This window comes from Neopsephotus bourkii, unplaced genomic scaffold (genome assembly GCF_033783945.1).
Source record: "Neopsephotus bourkii isolate Nb327-2 ecotype Australia unplaced genomic scaffold, CSIRO-AGI_Nbou_v1 NB_1768, whole genome shotgun sequence".
In the NCBI taxonomy this organism is placed as follows: domain Eukaryota; kingdom Metazoa; phylum Chordata; class Aves; order Psittaciformes; family Psittacidae; genus Neopsephotus; species Neopsephotus bourkii.
The window spans coordinates 699,385-722,490 of NW_026902242.1; the positions used below are offsets into that span (position 1 = coordinate 699,385).

Sequence of the window (23,106 nt, forward strand, 5' to 3'; positions counted from 1 at the left end):
CAAGGCATTACCTTTGTTCCACCACACTGGAAACCAAAGCAATCCTGGATAGAGCACCAGCTATGACTGTAGATGTCAGATGTCTTGTTAAACCCTGACACTAACTGTTTTTTTGTTTAAAGTGATATTAGATGCAGAAAGCATAAGAAATGGGGTGCATAGAGATGGAAGTCATCCCTAAGGTCTCCCAGGAAGCAAATGAGTGCCTCCAAGCTGCAGCTTGATATGAGCCCTACACTTTCCAACCCAACTCAGGGCATGCTCACTTCTAACGCAAGGACAGGTGAATACATGGGCCATATCGCTACGCAGCACCCATCAGCAATGAGAAGATGACGAGAGGAGGGTCTGGTGAAAGGAACTTCATGAAATGGAGTAACTGAGGGAAAGGAGAAGTCATCATTTAAATCCTGCTTAACCGAAGGCAGAGCTGAAGTCACTTAACATCCCTGAAACTGGTCCCTCTGACTGCCTTCCTGCCAGCCCTGTGCTCCAGCAGCACCATGCTGGTCCTGGCTGTGGATGCAGAAGGGACATGGGATGGGTGACAAAGGCTGGGGGACTGGTAACAAATCTCTCTGTCCTTTTAAAGGGTGGCTTCTAGCACTGAGGGACCAGGGGCTCTTGAGTTCTAACACCCCGTAAGCAGGGGCTGAGCAATCCCATCAAACCCCATATCGTTTGATGAAAGTACAAGGCAAAGGAAGAGAGCGTTCAGACTGCTCTGAAGTTACATATTGACCACACAGGCTTTCACCATCAGTCCTGGGCTTGGGGATTCTGGTGGACATCCTGAACCCCATTTTCTTCATGATGGAGTGGACAGGCTCCAACCTGGGGCGCAAAGCAATGCATGGTAGGAGAGGGTGACAACTCAGGGCTGGCTCACAGGAGAAGCCCTGCCTCTCTGGAGCCTACCCACAATATTGCTTCACTATTTAAGTTCAGACAGTGAAATAATACAATTCAAGTGACAATAAAAGTGCAACGAGCATCCTGTCATGTTGGTTGGATGGGTTTGGAGCAACCTTCCCTAGTGGAAGGTGTCCCTGCCTGTGGCAGAGGGCTGGAACTGGTTGAGCTTTAAGGTCCCTTCCAACCCAAACCAATCTGGGATTCTGTGATTCTATGAACTGTCAAGAATATATCAGAAAATTTCTCCTATTCCTTCATAAACCCCCTACTTCATTTCCAATCCCACCCCAAAACCCCATGCAGCAAAGCATCCTGTCCTTTAAAATGCCTGTATTTAACATAGCAAATACTCACCCTCTTTGGTGATGGTCTGTTTGGTTGGTTGATCATAGGTCCAGATCCCAGAAAAAGCAATGAAGAAAGTAAAAGAAAACCCCACAGATATGCCAATCAAAGAAGAAAAACTGAAAAAGGCCAATAGCACTTCATACACAATCCAAACAACAGGGAAGGAGGAGATGTGCTCATACATTAAACACCTTGAGAAGAGCCTTGAATTGGACTAAAGCCTTCTGCGCTCAGCACAGCACCATATAGTTGTTTTTACACTAATATGCTTTAGGAGTAAAGCTGGACTCTAACATGCACTGCACTCCAAAGGTCATTAGGAAAACAGCAGACACCTGCAGTTAAATAAATCAGTGGAATTATTCACATACAAAAGGTTACAGAAACGTGCATTTGGGAGGAAAGAGGCACTTAAATTAATCCTTTCCAAATGAACAGATGCAATAAAAATGGAATTAACACCTGTGCAGATAAAATACTTCTGCTCCCTTACACAGTGATGCATGGATTGCATTTTCAGTTGTTCCCAGTAAGACTCCCAATGGCTCTAAATACATGACACCATCTCTGTAATGATGCAAAGAAGTGCAAGTTACACAAGGCTTTACTTCTTGATCTTTGGTTTGTAGACAATCTTCCCTCTTAATAACAAACAGGATTCAGGAACCTTCTGACCTGCAGGAGATTGGTTGCTTCCAACTTCTGATCAAATATATACATTCAAACTATAAAGAGAAGGTTGGACCAGATGATCCTTGAGGTCACTTCCAACCTGGTATTCTATGAGGTTACGATTTCATGACTTTAAGGGGCAAAAGTAGTATCATGACAGCGTGTTCAACAGGAACTCAGTGGCAATGAAAAGGAGATGGAAAGAGAAGTGGCTCAGAAACTGTGCTCAACAGTCCAGGGAGGGGAAAAAGGGCTGTGAGGACCTGGTGAGTAACAGCAGTTCACATTTAAACAAGTTATTTTAATAGCTCTACAACTTGAGCATTCAAACGAATATCATTCTAACCCAAGTAATATCAACTTCTAAAGATCAATGAAATAATGGGCTTTTATATAAATTTTAGGCTTTGGGTCCCTAAACATTTTATATGTCAACAACAGATATCTTCCTTTTTTCTATTTGGTTTTTATTTGGTAGCAATGTCAGTCAGTTCCAGTTCTTCACCTTTTGGAAGACAGGTTTATGTTAAGAACCATCCTCCGGATTTTCTCTTCATTCTTTATAATATTAGCTTTTACAGCACAGATCTTGTCTTGCTGGTGTTTAATCAACTGGTCCAGTTCAGCCAGATCAGCTTTTAATGGTTCAACAGCACTGTCTGTGATGCTGAAAGAGACACAAAGAGCATAATGTGAGTGAAAATGTGTTAACTCTAGTTACTTAAGCTTCCAAGAAAGCACATACAGTACCTGAAAGCCTGCAAAGGATTTAAGTTGTGCCCACACCTTCTGAAATAACTTTTAGAGTAAGAAGCACAAAGGCAAAGCTAACAACCCAGAGAAGATTGTTCAACAGAGATCACCTGCAACTGAACACTAAACAGCCATTTCTTGGCTAATCCAGCTCTTCTGCTAAGGCTCTTTGCCATTATTTCATCCCACTCTAGGCAGAGAAGCTGTGGCTGCCCCATCCCTGGCAGAGTTCAAGGCCAGGTTGGACAGGGCTTGGAGCAACCTGCTCTAGTGGAAGGTGTCCCTCCCCGGGGCAGATGTTGGAACTGGACAAGCTTTAAGGTCCCTTCCAACCCAAATCACTCTGTGATTACAGTATCACAGTATCACAGTATGTTAGAGATTGGAAGGGACCTCAAAAGATCATCTAGTCCAATCCCCCTGCCGGAGCAGGAACACCTAGATAAGGTTACACAGGAACGTGTCCAGGCGGGTTTTGAATGTCTCCAAAGAAGGAGATTCCACAACCTCCCTGGGCAGCCTGTTCCAGTGTTCCGTCACCCTCACTGAGAAGAAGTTTCTTCTCAAGTTTAAGTGGAACCTCTTGTGTCCAATTTGTACCCATTACCCCTTGTCCTTTCATTGTTTGCCACTGAGAAGAGCCTGGCTCCATCCTCGTGACACTCCCCCTTTATATATTTATATACACTAATAAGGTCACCCCTCAATCTCCTCTTCTCCAAACTATAGAGACCCAGCTCCCTCAGTCTTTCCTCAAAGGGAGATGCTCCACTCCCTTAATCATCTTAGTTGCCCTGCACTGGACTCTCTCCAGCAGGTCCCTGTCCTTTTTAAACTGAGGGGCCCAGAACTGGACACAATATTCCAGATGAGGTCTCACCAGGGCTGAGTAGAGGGGAAGGAGGACCTCTCTCGACCTACTAACCACCCCCCTTCTAATACACCCAGGATGCCATTGGCCTTCTTGGCCACAAGGGCACAGTGTCGGCTCATGGTCACCCTGTCGTCCACCAGGACCCCCACGTCCCTCTCCCCTACACTGCTCTCTAACAGGTCGTTCCCCACCTATACTGGAACCTGGGGTTGTTCCTGCCCAGATGCAGGACTCTACACTTTCCCTTGTTATATTTCATCAAGTTACCCCGCCCAGCTCTCCAGCCTGTCCAGGTCTCGCTGAATGGCAGCACAGCCTTCTGGCGTGTCGGCCACCCCTCCCAGCTTAGTGTCATCAGCAAACCTGCTGATAGTGCACTCAATTCCCTCATCTAAATCATTGATGAATATATTAAATAATACTGGTCCCAGTACCGACCCTTGAGGCACTCCACTAGATACAGGCCTCCAACTAGACTCCGCCCCATAGACTACAACTCTCTGGCTTCTCTCCTTCAGCCAGTTCACAGTCCACCTCACTACCCGATCATCCAGACCACACTTCCTCAATTTAGCTGCAAGGATGATTCTATATGAAAACTAACCCATCACTAGCTGCTGACAAGGGCAGGTAATTCCACACTAACAGGAAATGTAATAAATTCTACACTAATAAACAAGGACACTGATACATCTTAAGTGAATGGGGCTGTTTGGCTTTACAACCAATGTGCCCACTTCCATAATGCTTTGCTCACCTTCCAAGAATGCTGAACAGGCAGAAAAATGACAGACCAAACTGGTCTGCTCTCATTCTGAACTACCCAGTCACTTTGAGCCCTAGATAAAGTCCACATCCCAAAATCATTTAGCTTTCCCCTTTTTTCCACCACATTAGCATAAATCACAAAAAGCACTGCTAGAAATTGCACTATTCTCCAATGGGATTTGTCAATTGTCTTTCACAGGAACAATGAAAAAGACAAGCATCCAAATTGCAGTATACATGGAAAGCATTGTCTTCTTCACGTCTGATGCTCATTCTTTCCTGAAGGAGTGGACATGCCTTAGCACTCCACTGGTCTGATGAGGATCCATAGGACACATCACTAGGTGCGGTGCAAAGGTGAGTCAATGCCTCAGTTTCTCCAGCTATAAAATAAAGCCAAACACTGTTCCCTTCCTCTTTGCAGCAGTGCTGAATTCAGAGGCCAACCAGGGTTTTAAAGCCTGTCAAAGGTCTGGAATAGAAGGTGCTATGGAAGTGCAAGGAATTAACATCATTACACTTTATATGTGAAGGAAAGCCTTAGTTCCCACCCCAGTGGACTAAGCCAGCTGCTGCAAATTGCAACATTTAACACATTGCTACCTACCAAGATAGGACTTAGCTAAGAATGCCACCCATTCATGCATGAGTGAAGTACACTGATTCAGGGAACACCAAATCTAGGCTGCTTGTGAATCCAAGATCATCACTACCTAGTTCATGTTCAAGATCAGAGGACACACAGCTGGAGAGAACATTCTGGTTTCAAGGATCGTAAAGACACATTGGTGAGACAAAGTAAGGCCAAAGAAACTGGCTTGAGGCTTGGCCTCCTCGTTTCTATCATGCACATCCCCTTCACTCTCCTGGCTTTCCAGTGCTGTCCTTTCAACCTCGCACAGATGACAACTGTTATTAACACCACTGCAGAACACCCTGAATTCAATGGCACAGAGACGGCAGGTTGTGATTTAGGAATCCACTCTTAGTCCCATTCCAAATCTACTTTGCTCTTCCCTCACTGCTCCTTTATTTGTGAGAAGGAGCAAACGAATCAAGCCCTCTCCTATCACACACACATTTGCATCTCTGCTGCCATGTCCATCATGATAAATTGAGCTGAAAAGACTTGAACGCTTCAAGCCCAATCCACAGAAATGACTGATGACAAATCTGCTTTGAAAAATGAATTAAACCCTTCCCAACCCCAGAAATCTGTCTCAAGAGATAAATGAACCTTTCCCTGCCCACACTCACCTCTGCTCCTTCTGTAGAGTTTCTGCATGCTGCCTGTTCTCCTGCCGCCACATCTGCAACTCGTTCTTCATGGCATCCATATCTTCTTGGATGTAATCCATGATCCTGCCAAGCGTCAGAGCACTCCTGCACAGAGTCTGAATAGAGACCTGAAACTTCTCAATTTCTTTGGCTACCAAATCTCTCTCTCTTTTCCTGGCTGCTTCTGACACAAAGGGTTTCTCCTAAAAGAAAGGATGAAGAAGGAGGAAAGCATCAAAACTAAAGAAAACTAAGTAGAAACAAAGTAAAAGAGAGGAGCAGAAAGTATGAAAAATCCAAGTCACCACTGCAGAGCACTGCTACAGAAGTGTGCAAGAGCATCAGCAATAGGAAAACTGCTTTTCAGATCACAAGTGCACAGAAATAAAATTAGTATTTGATCCTATTCAATGATCTCATTGACGTTCTCATTCTCAACATGATCTTTCCCAAGGCAGTGGGTGGAGGAGGGGAAACCTTCTTTGCATTCATCCATAGTTTATCATACAACCCCAGACTGGTTTGGGTTGGAAAGGACCTTAAGATCATATAGTTCCAACTCTCTGCCGTGGGCAGGGACTCCTCACACACCACATGTCACCCAAGGCTCTGTCCGACTTGTTACCACTTCACTCCAGATCATGTTTTAGGCTACTGCACCATCAGTGTTCACTGGACCTGGTTGCCACAGTGTTTTGCTGCTCCTTGGGAGCTACAGCTGATGCTGAAGGGCACAACCTCCTTCTAGTTCTCCAAGTCAGTCCCTTCAAGACACTTCTCTCCCTCAACTTCTGTATCTGGATTTCCAGCTCCTAATGCTGGTCCTAAGAATAGCGCTTTGTGTTGCACAGCTAAAATAGATGGTGGTTATTCCATGCCTTTTGCTTCTGCTAAGAGTGGTTGTAAAATCACTCAGGTTGCAGATGTGGCCTCACCAAACTCCACTACTCAGAAATAATCTGGTCTTGCGCACGCTTTCCTCATGTGCAGCCAGCAGAGTCTCTGTGGTCAATCTCCTGAACCTTCCAGCTTACTACACATTAAATACAGAGAAAGAGTCTCTTAAAGTGGCAAAGTCACGAAGAGCAAAAGGATGCCATAAAAAGAGCAAAGTGATGCCACATTACTAACACGCTGTAATAATCTGATTCCAGGAAAGCCCTCCCTGAAAGCAACTAATGCCTTTAAAGAACAGACTGCTGGGTTTTTTCTCCCCCATCAAGAAAAAACAACCTAATTTTTCTTTCTTTCCAAGAACCCTACGGGTCAAATTCCCATACTGAGGGGGTTTTTAAGAAACACAAAGCTTTAAGTTTATTTAAAATCATTTTAGTCATTTAATATATGCTGGAAAACTAGAGAGTTCTTTCTCTACCACCCCACCCACAGGACCAACTGGTTCCTGAGCCCAATTCCTAGTGGCTATATCAACACAGAGGTGGCAATGTGCTTCTCCTCGTGCTGGGACACCAAATGCACCACGCTGTCCCCTCCTGCCCTCCTACCCAACTGGCCTGTCTCCCTGTGTGAGCTGTGGGCTGTTTGTTCAGCTGTGTTTGGAGGCAACAGGGACTACTGCCAAACATATTTCAGCAGCCCTTGGCTCACTGATGAACTCATATATATTTTTTTTTCTTTATATAAATATATATATATATATATATAAAGAAAAATACTTCTAAAGATTGGAAGGCTGAGATTTACTCCCGTCTGCTGCCTGTGTTTTGCCACACACACAGTGCATGAAGACTGTGGCACTTATGAGTATACTGCAACTTTATAATGTTAAAAGCTGTTTAATTAGGAACCAGGCTGAAGTGACAAATGCTGCTGAACTTGTGACCTTCACTTCCTAAGTCAATTCCTGAGTGCTGGCTAAACTGTTAAAAATAACACTCCTCTTAATTCCTTCTCACTCGGCCCATACCTCTGTCACAGAAGCAGGTGTTTCATTATACTCCATGACATAAAACATGGTATCCAGATACTTTCTGGAGTCATCCATGTGTTTACCATCCCTTACAAGGCAAAGATGAAAGTGCTTTTTCAGGACCCATTTCATCCCTCGAGAATGGAGAAGCAGCCTTGTTCTGAGCACAGATACATAGGGTTGAGAGGATCTTCTCCCCAGGTCTCCTCTCTTGGCCAGTGGTGTTCACATCAGCACTGTCCAGCTTTCCTCCCCGTTGATCTTGCAGAGAAGAGGGGGTTTGCCCAGGTGCCCTTGAAGGCACAGATCACAGGGTCCTGCACACCAGCCATTTACCAGGTCTCAGCACACACTTCAGGTGGATGACTTTGTCTCTGGAAATATTCTTTTGTCCCCCGCCTTGCTGCAGCTTGTGAAGATGTATGAACAGATCCATACAATCCCAGACTGGTTTGTATTGGAAGGGACCTCAAAGCTCACCCAGCTCCAACCCTCTGCCACAGGCAGGGACACCTTCCACTAGAGCAGGTTGCTCCAAGCCCCTGTGTCCAACCTGGCCTTGAACACTGCCAGGGATGGGGCAGGCACAGCTTTTCTGGGCACCCTGTGCCAGCACCTCAGCACCCTCACAGGGAAGAGCTTCTGCCTTATCTCCAACCTGAACTCACCCTGTCTCAGTTTAAACCCATCACCCCTTGTAATAAGGGTAATAATAAACCACCATGAAATATTTGCTATGAATAAGGAGGATGCCCTTGAAACATATTAGTAAATATTAAAAAAAATCATTTTTGTCCCTTTGTGCAGTTCAATTCTTCAAACTTGACATAAACAGGACAAAATATTATCCCATCCAAAGTCATTTTGAGTACTGAAACACTACCACTACAAATCCATTAAATACTATTCAGACTTATACTTCAGGTATATCATCAGCATCAGAGAATCATCAGCATAACATGGTTTGGGTTGGAAAGGACATTAAGATCACCCAGTTCCAATCCCCTGCCATGGGCAGGGACACCTCACACTAGACCATGTCACCCAAGGAAGCACAGCCTTGTTAAAAACCCTTTTGAACACATACTATATGATAGCAAAGTAAGAACATGCAAGAGGTTTTTAGTGTATCTCTATCTTTCTAAACAGGAAGTACTTAAATGTCGAGCTCCCATGAGAAATTGCCTTGTACCTGGAGGGTACAGTAACTCAACTGGCATGTTGCTGTCCCTCGCCATCAATTCACTAACACTTGCACTCCCAAGATGCCAAGATCCTGAACTCAGGAGAAAGAATTACCCCAGTGAAGCATTCAAGCACTGCCAGCTATTGATGGTTACAAGTACCTAACAGAGGAGGCGGGGGGCATACCGTGTGCTTTCAGTTTCACACTTCCAGTGATGGGTTAACATCTACGTGGGACACTCTTGCAAATCATTAAGACTTAATGGCAGATGGTTTATTACAACAGGCAATGTGGGTGGTAAGAGTCCTGAATGCCACCTTTGCTCTTTTGCACAAACATGTAACAGGATATATTCAGTCTTAAGGAAAAAAAAAAAAAAGCCAGAATCAGAATTGTTCCAGCCTATTTAATGAGGCCATACACCTCACTGAACCCTCCTTTCACAAAAGCCCAAGAATCAATAAATTATCCCTATATAAAAGACTCCATCACTTCTGTAGGCCCAACATGCTTCCTTTCCTCCGTGTTTTTCATAAGGCACCAAGATAAATGTTTATTTTGGATTCCTGGGAAAAAGTCTGCCTTTCCCATTACCTCAATGTGAACAGAACACAACGTGGACTCGGAGGCAGGGACCTAAGCAAGGAAAAAGCAGGAATTTTCTTCTTCATCACTAAAGGGGAAATTATCAACAGGGCTCCAGAAACCACCAGCATTTACTTGGGTTTAATTTACCCTGCCTAAAGCAATTGGTGTAACTACTGCAGTGTGCACAGCTCCTAAACATGGATCATTCAGAAGACAGACATCATAGAAACATCATGTATGATAGCATATAAGTATCATGTCTGATAGCTGGGCTTTTGAGGGCATCTGAAATGCCTGCCATCTACTAAGCTAAAGGAGTCATGACTTTTAATCTCCACTGTTTGAAAACTATCTATGTTTGAAGCAGTATTTACTTACTTTGACAGAGCTCCTCCTTTGCTTCCATTTTGTAATTAACAGCTTTTCTATATGAATCACATTAGAACAATGATCCATGAAGCACTTGCGAGTTCCTACAGCCCCTTTTAAGTATTCTGTTATATCCCACTATGAAAACAGACCCAAGTAATCACAGTTTTATGGAGCTGTACCATTTCCCCCCTGCCTCCTTCTACAGGACAGCACAGAAACTTTATTTTGGACAAGTCATTTTGATTCGTTCAATGTAAAACCAACAAGGTGGGGTGGTTTTTATTGTACAAACTATTTTTTGATCATAAAGGGTGTTTTCTTTGCCTGGTTTTTACAGAGTCTGCATTTTAAGCAGATTGTAACTATCCACCAGGGATCACCATAAGAAACTCTTTCACAGAAACACAGGGAAACGAGTAAATGTTAAATCATTTCAAATGAACAGGATGCTTTTCTGCTTATGCCAGGTACCGAATTCAGTAACAGGCCAAGGAACTGGAGACACAATGTTCTTTACCATTACATTTACCAGAGTTCATCTGACCTGCTGCTGAGTTCGAAGGCACCAAAAGCAAATAAAAGGAGAGCTCCTTAAAGAGGGCTTGTTTTTCTTGGGTTTTTAGGGACAACGTTCCCCCCAGTTCACATCTGATACCTCCAAAAAGAGCTGGGCTTTTCACACGGACATAAACACCCCACCTCAGCCCCCAGAGCGAGTCTGCTTTACTTCACATGCAGTGCTGGGGAGAAGTCAGTTCATAAAACCTCATGTATTTGGTGGGGTTTTCAGCACACTAAGCACAATCCTACTGGTCTGACCACACACATGCCAAGAGACGACAATAGTAGATAGCATTAATTCGGTACCAATAGCTGCCAGACCTACCTGGCTTTCTGCTCACATTGCTTCTACTTCCACAACCTCCTTTCTCTTGAAAAAGCAACCTCTTTCCTCTTCAGAAAGCAACAGATCTGTTCCTTGTGTTAAACAACAGCTTTCACACGAGTCACAATCACTGCTAAGCTGCTTGAAATATATGAAAGTCACCTGTAATGTATCCTACACCACACTGCTGCTGCATCCTCTCCAAGGGATGGAAATCACTGTCTGACTGCAGTTTATAGAACCTTTCAGTTTAACACACTCATCTGCTGTCTCATGGTGTATTTATACTGTACTCACAGGACAGAACCTTTTGGGTGCAAAGGCCACAGCAAAGGAGCCACGACACCAGGAATATCCCAAGAGTGACAAAAATCCCATTCCTGTGTTCACAGCTTCCTTCCGGATCACAGGGGTTTAATGGGAGTTGCTGGACATTTAAGTATTAAGAAATAATGCCCCATCCCTGGCAGTGTTCAAGGCCAGGTTGGACACAGGGGCTTGGAGCAACCTGCTCTTAGTGGAAGGTGTCCTTGCCCATGGCAGGGAGTTGGAACTGGATGAACTTTAAAGTTCCTTCCAACCCAAACCAGGCTGGGATACCATGGCACAGGAATACATCTGGTTAATATGACACGTTACTAACTGCATTGACTGGAGAGGACAAAGTCATGCAGCTGATGGATTCATGTAAAAATCAATGACCTGAAGAACTTTAAACAAACAGAATCAGCCGTGATTGTATTTGTTCTAAGCTTAGAAGTACATACCTAATTTATCATATTTGTAATTAAAGTTAATATTATCCAGGTGCTAAGCTATTTAATATCACTTGTTCCTCACAGAAACCTCAAAGCTGCTGCTTTGCTGAAGCCCGTGAACTGTATTTGGGAGTGCAAAGATGGGAATTCTGTGATCCCGCTCACTTCAACTATTTAATAACCTGCCTACATTTTCCACACATGAAATAAATGAAGTGGAATACAAAATGTAACATCTGTTTCATTCTCTGTTTAACATTAGAGGGCTAGATTCTAAACAAATACATTTAGGAAGTCTTTTTAGGAATTTGTGAGGCTCAACACAGCTAATCAAGGCACCAGAATCTTGTGTATTTCCAGAATGACCCCTTTGTTTGACCTGAAAATTGTGTATATTATTTTAAGTTCCTGCACATGCAAAACCTGGATGATGAAAGTCTCAGGCTTCTTGCCTTTGCTCTTCCTTTTGCTTTATTAAACCTTCTTAAAAAGCAAACGCATGCTGGGGAAATGCAGCCCATAAAAAGGCTGCAGAGGAATGCTTTTAACACAAAGAAATGCTCCTCAGCCATCAGCAGTTCAATGTGTGAAACAGCCCCCAGAATCCACTGGTGTCCTATGTGGATTAAGGATTAATTCACCAATGTCACTTAATTCCTAGTTGATTAATAAGATGCCAGGTTAAATTGTTATTAGTTTAGTTATAGTTATTAATCTACTTCATAGAGTCATATGCTCAGGGAATGGTCAGGGTTGGAAAGGACCTTAAGATCATCTACCTCAGATTAAGCTACCTGATTAATAATAATAGTAGATCCATTGATCACAGGTTTTGCTGAATACTGCACTTAAGAAAGTATTAGCTGGCAATTCCAGGATATCTTTTTTCTCCCTTCATTTTCCCAACTGGCAGAAGAATGAGGCTTTGAAGCCTAATGAATGTAACTAGGAAAAGATGTCATTATTTTGTAGTTATTTAACAGTTGAACCAAATGAGGGAGGATGAACATTCTTCCTAACAGACACGAAGATCACCCATCATTTCATCAGACCTCATTTCCCAAAGCAAGCAGTTCTTTCAGCTTTACACTGGATTCCTGGTTACCTTACTCCAGACTACAGAAGTACACTCCTAGTTCCCTCTCCAGTGCATACAACGTGTTGGAATTCAGTTGCATACTGATGGCGAAGATATTTCTTCTGGAGAGTTTGATGGAAAACAACTTAAGTAGCAGAGCTGACAGGCTGGGGAGAAACGGTCAAATCCCAGACTGATTCTGCTTCCCAGCAGACTACAAAGCGAGACCTGGCACAAACCCTATGGCTGTTTGAACACATCACACTGCACAGAGTTTATGGACCCATCCTTGCAGTCCCATCGCCATAACAGGACGTGGTTCCACTTGCCTGCATAGACCACTTGGCAGGAACAAATCACTTGAAACTCTTCCTTCTTTTTAATTACTTCTGCTGCCTTTATCCAGAGATTCCAGAGAACAATTCCTCCCAAAACTGCTGCTCTGTAGTATTGCAACAACAAAAAAAAAAAGCAACCTTGTCACTGCCTTCCTTGTGATGTTAGGAATATCCCTCAAAGATGAGACATGCTCAAGGTGCTAGGATAACACGAGCATGCCAGACCCCTGCCTGCTACCCTCTGCATATCTGCTCTGTGAAACATTCCCAGAGGCAATGCCATGTTGGAAATACAAAGCAGCCCTGAGGCGAAGGACTTGGGGGAGTTGGGTGAGGAGGAGATACCCATGACCTGGCTTCAGTGTGCGCTTGAGCCCAGAACCCCCCTGTGTGCTGTGCTGCACCCCCAGAGCATGAGCAGCAGCTCAGGGAGGGGATTATCCTCTCTCTGCTGTGCTCTGGGGAGACCCTCCCCTCCTGCAGTCCTGATCCAGCTCTGGGGCAACAGCACAAGAGGGATGTGGAGCTGCTGGAGTGAGTCCAGAGGAGGCTATGGGGATGCTGTGAGGGCTGGAGCAGCTCTGCTCTGGAGCCAGGCTGAGAGAGCTGGGCTGGTTCAGCCTGGAGAAGAGAAGGCTCCTTAAGGGGAGACCTCAGAGCAGCTCCAGTGCCTAAAGGGGCTGCAGGAAACCTGGAGAGGGGCTTTGGACAAGGGCCTGTAGGGACAGGACAAGGGGAATGGCTTTAACCTGCCAGAACAGGGGAGACTGAGATGAGCTCTTAGGCAGAAGCTCTTCCCTGTGAGGGTGCTGAGGCGCTGGCACAGGGTGCCCAGAGAAGCTGTGGCTGCCCCATCCCTGGCAGTGTTCAAGGCCAGGTTGGACACAGGGGCTTGGAACAACCTGCTGTAGTGGAAGGTGTCCCTGCCTGTGGCAGGGGCTTGGAACTGGAGGAGCTTTAAGGTCCCTTCCAACACAAACCAGGCTGTGATTCTACAATTTTACTTTTACTGTCTCTCACATCACAGTGTTTGTCCTCTAAAATAAACTCCCAGGATTCAGTAAAGTCTCCAGCTCATCTTTCCTTGAACTACATCTGCCCTGTCCCAGTCACCAACCCTGTGCACTTTTAATCATTTTTTCCTTTGATTTTTCACTCTGTTTTGAGGAAAACTACACTTCTCTCTTGATCTCAACAACTTCAACAACATCATTTGAAAGCAGTAGCAGCAAAGAAACCTCCTGCAGTAGCAGCCAGCTGCTTGGATGTGAGATCAGATGATATTCCAGGAGCTCAGCATTGCACGTCCTCATGTGATGGACTAGGAAGTCAGCACATTTGTTTTCCACCATTAAGCTCAGCTAACACAGACCAGGGCTTCAAAAGATGCAACAAAAGACAAACAAGGACTGAATGAATGCTTTACAGACTGAACACAGGCAATGGGCCTGAATGGTTATTGTAGGAGGCCACAATTGTCCACATGCATTTAAAACCAGACAATCTAAGGAGTTAAAAGGGAATTGTTTGAGTTATTCAGAATATAACCCAGAAAATGCAACACAAACAACACAGGAAGCTTCCTGAGGATGAAATCCATGTGATTTTGTAACCCTCTCCTGTTCTCCCTTTTCATGTCCAGCTGACAGGCCACAACAGCAAACGGCACATCCTACAGCACGATTATGCACTGGCAGAAGACATTAGTAGATCAACTCCTACCGCTGCCCGCAAACTTAGCCTGGGGACTGATGATTCAACAGCACCACCTAGTGATAAAAGCAGGAACAACTTGTTCTTGCGTGAGCCAGCTCAACAGCATGAACTTCAGAGCTACTGCACAAACAGCCGTTATCAACTTTAAGCCCTTCCCTTCTTCAACCAGTTATAGAAAGAACTTGTTCAGGTAGGCAAAGTGCCACATTAGACATACTCATTAGAAATAGGCAATGAGTGTTTCATGATCAGTACAAAGATGCTACAAGCTGCACATCTGCAATAAATGGATTGAGAGTCACAAAGTTGGATAAAGCCGTAACTAGCCCTAATGGATTGATTATAAGCAGGAAATTAAAGGTATTTTCCTATTTTAAGGAGGATCGATTTTCTTCATCAACCTCAGCCCCTGCAATACATGAAAGGAACTGTCTTCCAGACAAGCAGGCTTGGATCTCAGACAGTCACAAACTTTAGAGAGGAAGATAACCCACCAAGAGAGACTGATCTGCCATCCCAACTTAGAATCACAGAATCAATCAGATTGGAAAAGACCTTTAAGCTCATCCAGTCCAACCGTTCCCAGCACTGCCAAGGCCACCACTAACCCATGGCACTGAGGGCCTCATCTACATGGTGTGTGAACACTTGCAGGGACAGTGACTGTTCAGCCTGTTCCAATGCCTGAGCAACCTCTGGGGAAGGAATTGTTCCTCAGCTCCATCTAAACCTCCCCTGGTGCAGCTTGAGGCCGTTTCCTCTTGTCCCATCCCTTGTTCCTTGAGAGCAGAGCCCAGCCCCTCCTGGCTCCATCCTCCTGTCAGGCAGTTGTAGGGAGTGATCAGGTCTCCCCTGAGCCTTCTCTTCTCCAGACTGACCCCCCCAGGTCCCTCAGTCGCTCCCCATCACACTTGTGCTCCAGGCCCTGCACCATCTCCATTGCCCTTCTCTGGCCCTGCTCCAGCACCTCAATGTCCCTCTTGTAGTGAGGGGCCCAGAGCTGAACACAGGATTCGAGGTGCGGCCTCACCAGTGCCCAGCGCAGGGCAACAATCACTGCCCTGGTCCTGCTGCCACACTGGTGCTGACACAGATTCTTCAACTTGGTGGGGAAGAAATGGCTGGTCTGTACGGAAGCATAACCCATTACCGCTGGCCAGGAAAACAAACAGGAGTATCCCCATTGCAGAGAATTGTTGATTTTACCCTCCCAAAATTCCAATCCTAAAAGTTAACACTTGTCACGTTTGCTGCAGACTGAAGAGGTGATCAGAAAGTCATGGAAGTACTATGTAAGACCAGGTTTTCAACACAGTCTGCTGTCTACCATGGTTTTAGTCCTCAGGGACAGTTTCTTACTGCTCTACGCTTTCCTCATCACCTATTAGAATACCATTACTCACTGCCAAATCACTACAGTTCAGAAAGCCAGAAGAGGCAGTCAAGTGGTCATGACTATTTGAAAGGGCTTGATGCTCTGTGAAAAGCTGGTGTCTTGAGGTCTGAGCCTCCAAAACCATCATGCCAAAAACTATAGATACTTCCTGAAACAAACACAGGTAGGAAAAAATCTACAATACTGAATTAACAAAATGAGCTGATGTGATTGGAATTGAACATTTAAGAGTTCATGAAAAGCACTCACCTTTCCAACACATTATGTACCTGTCTCATTTTAGAGAACTCTGAAGTGCATTCTTCAGTGCCTCCTCACTAGCACATCAAACTAGTTTAGTGATAGAGCAACTTTTCAAAGGGCCAATGGATCAGAGAAGTCCATCTCAATGCTTGGCCTTCAGCTTCTTCTTGTAACGTGAGTTTTACAGGGTTGAAAAAACAAGAGCTCTCCACTTGGAACAGGAAGACATTTAAATCAGGGGGCTCAGTCTTTTGCTTTTGGTTTGTGATCACTGCTAGACCCTTTCTAAGTGATCAAAGCAAGAAGAATAACCAATAAAACCATAAACTCCCTTCCCTTTTCCAGCTACTGACTGTGGAACAACTCACATCAAATCACTTCATATTGTAATCTATCATAAGATTATCATATCACTATCATAATCAAACCACATTCATAGACCTGAATGCTGGGGTATAGTAGGGCAACATTTGGTGAAATAGTATTACTTTATATGGTTAATTGCACCAGAGATGCCTTTTATTATTGCTGGGCTATAGGATACTGCCTAGAGGACAAGCAAGATTGAAACGGTAATATTACAGCTGCACAAATGCACAGTGTGCCCTACTCTATCTAGGCTGAAATGAGCACATTTTGTTGTAGGAAACAAAGAATAAGCTCAATTCCCCCCCCTGGAAACTGTCCTGAGATCCTGGAATAAAAAACAAACCTCCAACCAACAGAAATTAAAGAGAAAGAGAGAGCACTCCATAGAGGAAGTGACATCTGACAGACTGATGGAGAACTAAAATCATCAAGGAGGAAAGCTTGATCATAAATTGGAAAAAAAAAAAACACATCTGAGACAGAAAAAGGTCACAATCACAGTATTTAATATTGACAATTCCATAAAGGCCATTACCATCTTACCCTCTCTGTCGTCTTTGAGGATATCTGTGATGCTTCATAATCCTTCTTTGTTTCCAGGAGTCTTTTTACAAGCCCACCTGTGGAAAAAAACAGTACATTTCTTAGCACCGGTTGGCACTACAGTGTTGTTTGAAACATTCAGACAATCAAATAGAACCCAACTGCTTAACTCTTTTTGTTAATGTTAATTTCCAGCAACATGAACAGCATTCCAGGACGTATTTTAATTCCTGAGCTCCAAGGTACTTCTCCATTGGTCTACTTTCTCCAGTGTCCTCTAAATTGAACTGTATCATCAGTATCATTTACTGAATAACTCTTGGTCCAGAACCAACTCCTTGAGCTGTATGAACACCAAGGCTTTTCCTCTGCACCCCCCTTTTGGAAGAATTCAAGAACCGCACAATAAAAGTTTATAGCTATTCCTTTGCGAGGAGATTTTGGATGCAAATAAGTCTATTTCCCTCAATCACATCCAGTGTAACCATAATAGAAGCCCCTGAATCAGAGATCTAAAGTCCCAAGTAAGCATAAATGTTAAGAAGTCTCCTAAAAGCTTTTCTATAGCTTGCCTTGAGCAGCCAATGCCATCTCCTTACAGCTGACAAGCTGTACCTGACACTGTAAGAAACATTCATTTCTGAGTTTGATGCAGAATGTTTAATCCTGCTGACATTAGAGCTGTATAGAAATTCTGTGCTGAACATCACTTGTAAATCCAGCTGCAGAAGGAAACAAGACTGGGTTTAATTTGACTGAATTTCTGGGTTTTTTCTTGCAAGCTCCTACCCTCAGGAGGTATTTTGCTGCTTTATTCAGCATTTTAAGTGTTCAGCATTTGTTTGAAACTCATGAGTTTATTACACATATCTATATATAAATATGTAAAAGCAAACATACCATGCTTTTGATCCTCAACCAGCTCCGCTTCTGGGTCCTACACATGCAGAAGACAGCTTTAGTTGGACAAAGCTGGCATTGCTCTAATACACAACTCTACCAGAATATTCAGCTAGAAGCTACTTAAACAAGTAAGTTACAAAGGATGGAAAAAGGTTCTATAACGTGTAACATGAACAGACCATTTCCACATGTGGCACTTCGGGCAGTGGCAGTGCTGTCTCCACCACAAACTGGTCATCATCATCACCAGAAATCTGATGGTCTGTGATCACGTTTGAGACTGTTTTACCACTACCACTCCTGTAGGAGACACAATGAAAATGAAAACCTATTAAAATCTGCCCCAAAAGCCTATTGATCTACCCAGAATAAAAGAAACAGCAGTACCCTCCTTTCTTCCCATAAAATAAAGCAGCAGCAATTAAAAACACAGCAGATTCTGTCATTTCCATTCACTGCCAAAGGTAGCCATCCTCCACTCACGGAAGGACATACATTTTCCTTCTAAACACTACTTCAGTGACTTATCAGAGATCAAGTAAGCCATTTTGACCACAGTTTCAAGTGGCAGTTTCAGCCTTTTTTGAAGATAAATACTCACTGCATGTTTTACAGATCTCCTTCAGCACCAGAGTACATGAACATTCTAAGGTTGTCTGAGTTTCCAAAGGCAAAACAGTTATGGTTTTGAACTTCCAGATGTGACAAATAACATTAATTTGTAGATAATACATTGGATTTGCAGAAAAATTGAACAAATAAAGTGGACTTGAATTTTCCACTCTGAAACAATGAGCAGAGATGATCTTCATCTAGTGGAAGGTGTCCCTGCCCACAGCAGGGGCTTGGAACTCAATGTGCTTTAAGGTTCCTTCCACCCCAAACCGCTCTAGGATTCTATGATCCATCCTAAAGCTGTTCATCAGCAGGTGAGACACAGAACATCTGAGAAAAGTGTGGCACAAGAGCTAGAAACATCTGTACCCACATTCCCTATTCCTTACCTTTCTGGAGGTAAGAGCTCAGCGCTTTCTGGACGTTTCACTCTGGGTGGTGCTGGTCTTGCACTGCCAGGACGGGGAATTCGCCTGCAATAGCAAAGAGGCTGTTTCATTTATAGTATAAAAGGAAGCCTGGCATGTCCATCCAAAGAAACAGACACATAAGAGCTGAGTAAACTACCCAATTCATAAACCCACTGAAAACATCTCTAATATACAACCCAATAGCACAACATTTGCTACCCTAGTAGGAGTCTAGGAAAATCTAGAAAAGGTGTCTAAAACAAAACCCCCTACAATCTGTGTAAGACCAAGGCTCAGAAAGGACCTTAAAGCTCATCCAGTTCCAATCCCTGCCACGGGCAGGGACACCTTCCACTAGAGCAGGTTGCTCCAAGCCCCTGTGTCCAACCTGGCCTCCAACACTGCCAGGGATGGGGCAGCCACAGCTTCTCTGGGCACCCTCACAGGGAAGAGCTTCTGCCTAAGAGCTCATCTCAGTCTCCCCTGTTCTGGCAGGTTAAAGCCATTCCCCTTGTCCTGTCCCTACAGGCCTTTGTCCAAAGCCCCTCTCCAGGTTTCTTGAAGACCCCAGTATAATTACAAAAGCCTTTGCTGAGGAAAGGAAAAGTAAATTAGGATTTAAAAGGTAAGTTCACTTTATCCATAACACTGTACTTATGAAACACAGGTATATAATACCATATTCTTCTCAGTAGACTTTCCACACATCTTTCATATTTTAATAAGCACACCGAGGCACTTCGTGAAGTGTTTCAGATTTATTTTCTAAATCCATAATGTTAAAGTTTTCCTTATAGAAGGAAATGAAAGTGAATAAAGGGAAACCATACATGGGATAACACTTATTATTTGGTACCACTCGTAGAAACATCCTCCTCCAAGTTTCCTTGCTGCTTCCAACTGGACTGACTGACTGTGACTGCAGGCACATCAGACTTTGATTCAAGGATAGAAACATACCTTTGGCTGGGCTGAGGTGGAAGGTCAAGAGGTACTTCACCATTTTCTGCAGGCTTCTCAGGAGCCACATCCTCCACTTCTTCTATTAAACACAACAAACATAAAACATTGGCTTAGGCAAATCTAACTTGTCTCATGACAGCATTTTGAATCCTATCAGCACTACACTTGACCATGTGTTCATGAAATCCATCACAGAAAATGCCTCTAAGCTTATATACAGTTCTGTATCTTGTGACCTTCCAGGTTTTCCACATCTTGGAGTGCTCACAATTCAAAAGGGACACTGAAAAAGAACTCCATTTTAAAATGCCTTGATTCTTTATTTCTTTCTTAATACTGTGAAATTCTCTCATCTGTGGAAGTGGCATCATCTCAATTCTTCCATAGTTTCATGGTAACACTGACCCAGATTTGAGCAGGGGGTTGGACTGGCTGACATCCATCTGTCCATCCCATTCAACACCAAGGGTTCTATGCTGATTCTCTTGGTCAAATTAATTTATATTGTTTTCAAAGAAACACAAGGATGATCAGGGGCTGGAGAAGCTCCTGTATGGAGACAGGCTGAGAACATTGGGGCTGCTCAGCCTGAAGAAGAGAAGCTGCATGGAGACCTCAGAGCAGCTTCCAGTGTCTGAAGGGGGCTACAAGGATGCTGGAGAGGTACTCTTCATCAGGGACTGCAGTGATAGGACAAGGGGTGATGGGATCAAACTGAAACAGGGGAAGTTCAGGTTAGATCTAAGGCAGAAGCTCTTCCTTGTGAGGGTGCTGAGGCGCTGGCACAGGGTGCCCAGAGAAGCTGTGGCTGCCCCATCCCTGGCAGTGTTCAAGGCCAGGTTAGACCCAGGGGCTTGGAGCAACCTGCTCTAGTGGATGGTGTCCCTGCCCATGGCAGGGGCTTGGAGCTGGATGAGCTTTAAGGTCCCTTCAACCCAAACCAGTCTGGGAGTCTGATTCTATAGTCAGCTGATTACTTGCTCTCACAACATCCCAACATGCATCACACTAACATAACAGCTACTCAGGCGACAGAAGATCAACAGCTGCAAGAAGTCCTGCAAGCCTCATGCAGGTATCCACTTTCATAGTGACCTGAAATCCAACTGTTCCTCCCTTCTTGCTATACTGAGTGTATCTATGTCTAAAGAAAGTGGAACATAAATAACTTATGAGCAAAGAGCTGAGGCAGGCCAAAGCACTCTTCTGCCAGAAAGCTTTAAAGATTCACTTCTTATTTAAGAGGCTGCCATGAATCCAGTGAGGATTCCTAATGGAGGATACCAAGGGAGAATAACTGATGTGCTGACACATCCTCATTTGTCAGGAGAAAAACAGCCCCAACGAAACAAAAAAACATCATGGAAAGGTTCAGAGCCTCAATGCTCAAAATTATCATTTAAGATCATCAGGTCCATTAAGGGGCAGTTCATCACTGTCTTCTGATTACTCCACTGTCTTCTGATTACTTCACTGTCTTCTGATTACTCCAAATAGCACCCAACTTTTACCTATCTGCAATGACTGTCAGACTTTATTTCCCGTTCCAACTTGTGAAAGGTATGAAATGTGTGAGTGACATTTTCACCTCTAGAAGAACATACAGGAAATAAAGGTTCATCAATGCACTACTGTGTTACACTGTCTGATTGAATAAAGCTTAAAACAAAGACCAGTCAATACTTGGTTCTTATGCCACCTGAGAAGCCAGTCCAAATCAATACTGAACCTGGGGATATTCCTCATTCAAATTATAAAGAGAGGAATATAAAGTTATATCCCATAACAGATACATTCCATTAGACAAGACAGGTCCAAAGGATTAAAAGGAAGAATGGAAGTTCTCCCACTTGTGCAAGGTCACACAAATGTCTTGGCCAAGCTCTGACACAGCTCTGAGGCTCTGAAAGCCACAGCCGGGCTGGGAAACAGCCTCTGACCTTCCACATCCATGGCATCAACTCCCCCAGTGAAGTCAAGCATCTGGACCTGAAGTACACAAGAATGCAGCTTTTTTGCTTAAATCTCAGCTCTTCCTCCTACATTTTGCTTCTGTGGCTCCATGTACTCTGCAGCTAGATACAAATACCTCATTAGCAATGTATGCCTTGGGAGCTATATAGAACTTGGGAAAAAAATTGAGAAATAAGAATGCAGAGACAGAATTTTCCTCTAAAATCCTGTCAAATGCAAACACTAAATGCAGCTCCCAAATACCTGTACGAAAGGCAACATGCAGTGAGTCACTTCTTACACAGAACAAATCACCAAGGGCTTCAGATGCAGCAGCCATGCACTGCCCTTGGCATACTGTAAGCACTGAGCTCTGAAAAGGTGCAGAAGAGTAAGGGAAGATAAACTAAAAGTAACTGTTTTATCAGGGAAAGTACAATTTTCAAGGAGGACATTCATCACAAGACGTGATTAAAACACAAGGGAGCAGTTGAATTAAGCATAAATCACTCTCCTTAACTCATTTAGCTGCATGGATTCAAGTTCAATCCCACGCACTCCAGTTAGACTGTCCAAGGCAGTAAAGTTTTTAGTCTCCTACCTTTCTCTTCAAGTCCTGGTTCAGCTTTCTCTTGCAGTTTAGCAACACTGTCCTCTGAAATCCTATCTGCCATGCTCTTCATTTCCACAGCTTCTGGAACAAAACAGTTTTATAGCCAAATGAAACCAAAGATACAATTAAAAGGTGAAAAGAGAAAGCCATGCTAAATTCCCGGTGCTATTTCTTTAAGGGCTATCCTGCTTTAATAAACCATCTTGAGTGTAATAAATAATGTACCAAGTTCACAAAGCCTTTTTACATGACTGCCGGTTGAACTCCTCATGCTCCTGCAAACTAATGGCAACTTCTTCACTTCAGAAACTGTTCACAGATACTATTCATTAGCCTGAGAGCTGGTGAAAGAATACAATATTTACCTAATAAACTAATGACTAATTAACTAATTGCTAAAACACACCCTATTGTTCGTATACTGTTTGGAATGCACAGTGCACTTGGGTTTATTTCAAAGGCTTTAAACACTTCTCAGACTAAAGCCATTAAGAATCTTCAAGCAAGAAAAGCTGATTTCTCGTAGCTGAACTCCACACCTCTCTGGCAATGCCATAGAAGAGCCTTGCCCACAAACACAGTCCTCTTCTCTTGCTACCTAAAAGTGGTTTATTCTTGCAAAAAGACATAAGATCATT

At 43.7% G+C, this 23,106-nt stretch overlaps 1 protein-coding gene across 2 annotated transcripts in view; it reads right to left on the bottom strand.

Moving 5' to 3' along the window:
• Window positions 1–1,602: 1,602 nt before the first annotated feature.
• The window catches only part of TRAF3IP1 (TRAF3 interacting protein 1), a 76,158-nt gene continuing 54,654 nt past the window's right edge, over window positions 1,603–23,106 (bottom strand). The window contains exons 8-15 of one of the 2 annotated variants that reach the window (XM_061379182.1): window positions 22,457–22,549; window positions 19,900–19,981; window positions 18,919–19,002; window positions 18,094–18,214; window positions 17,912–17,948; window positions 17,012–17,088; window positions 5,588–5,811; window positions 1,603–2,602 (exon numbers count right to left, since the gene is read on the bottom strand). In XM_061379182.1, coding sequence (XP_061235166.1) covers window positions 2,437–2,602; window positions 5,588–5,811; window positions 17,012–17,088; window positions 17,912–17,948; window positions 18,094–18,214; window positions 18,919–19,002; window positions 19,900–19,981; window positions 22,457–22,549 — 884 coding nt within the window. In that variant the 3' untranslated portion in view covers window positions 1,603–2,436. Of the gene's footprint in view, window positions 2,603–5,587; window positions 5,812–17,011; window positions 17,089–17,911; window positions 17,949–18,093; window positions 18,215–18,918; window positions 19,003–19,899; window positions 19,982–22,456; window positions 22,550–23,106 lie in introns of those variants that run through there. The other variant, XM_061379180.1, reaches the window with a different exon arrangement.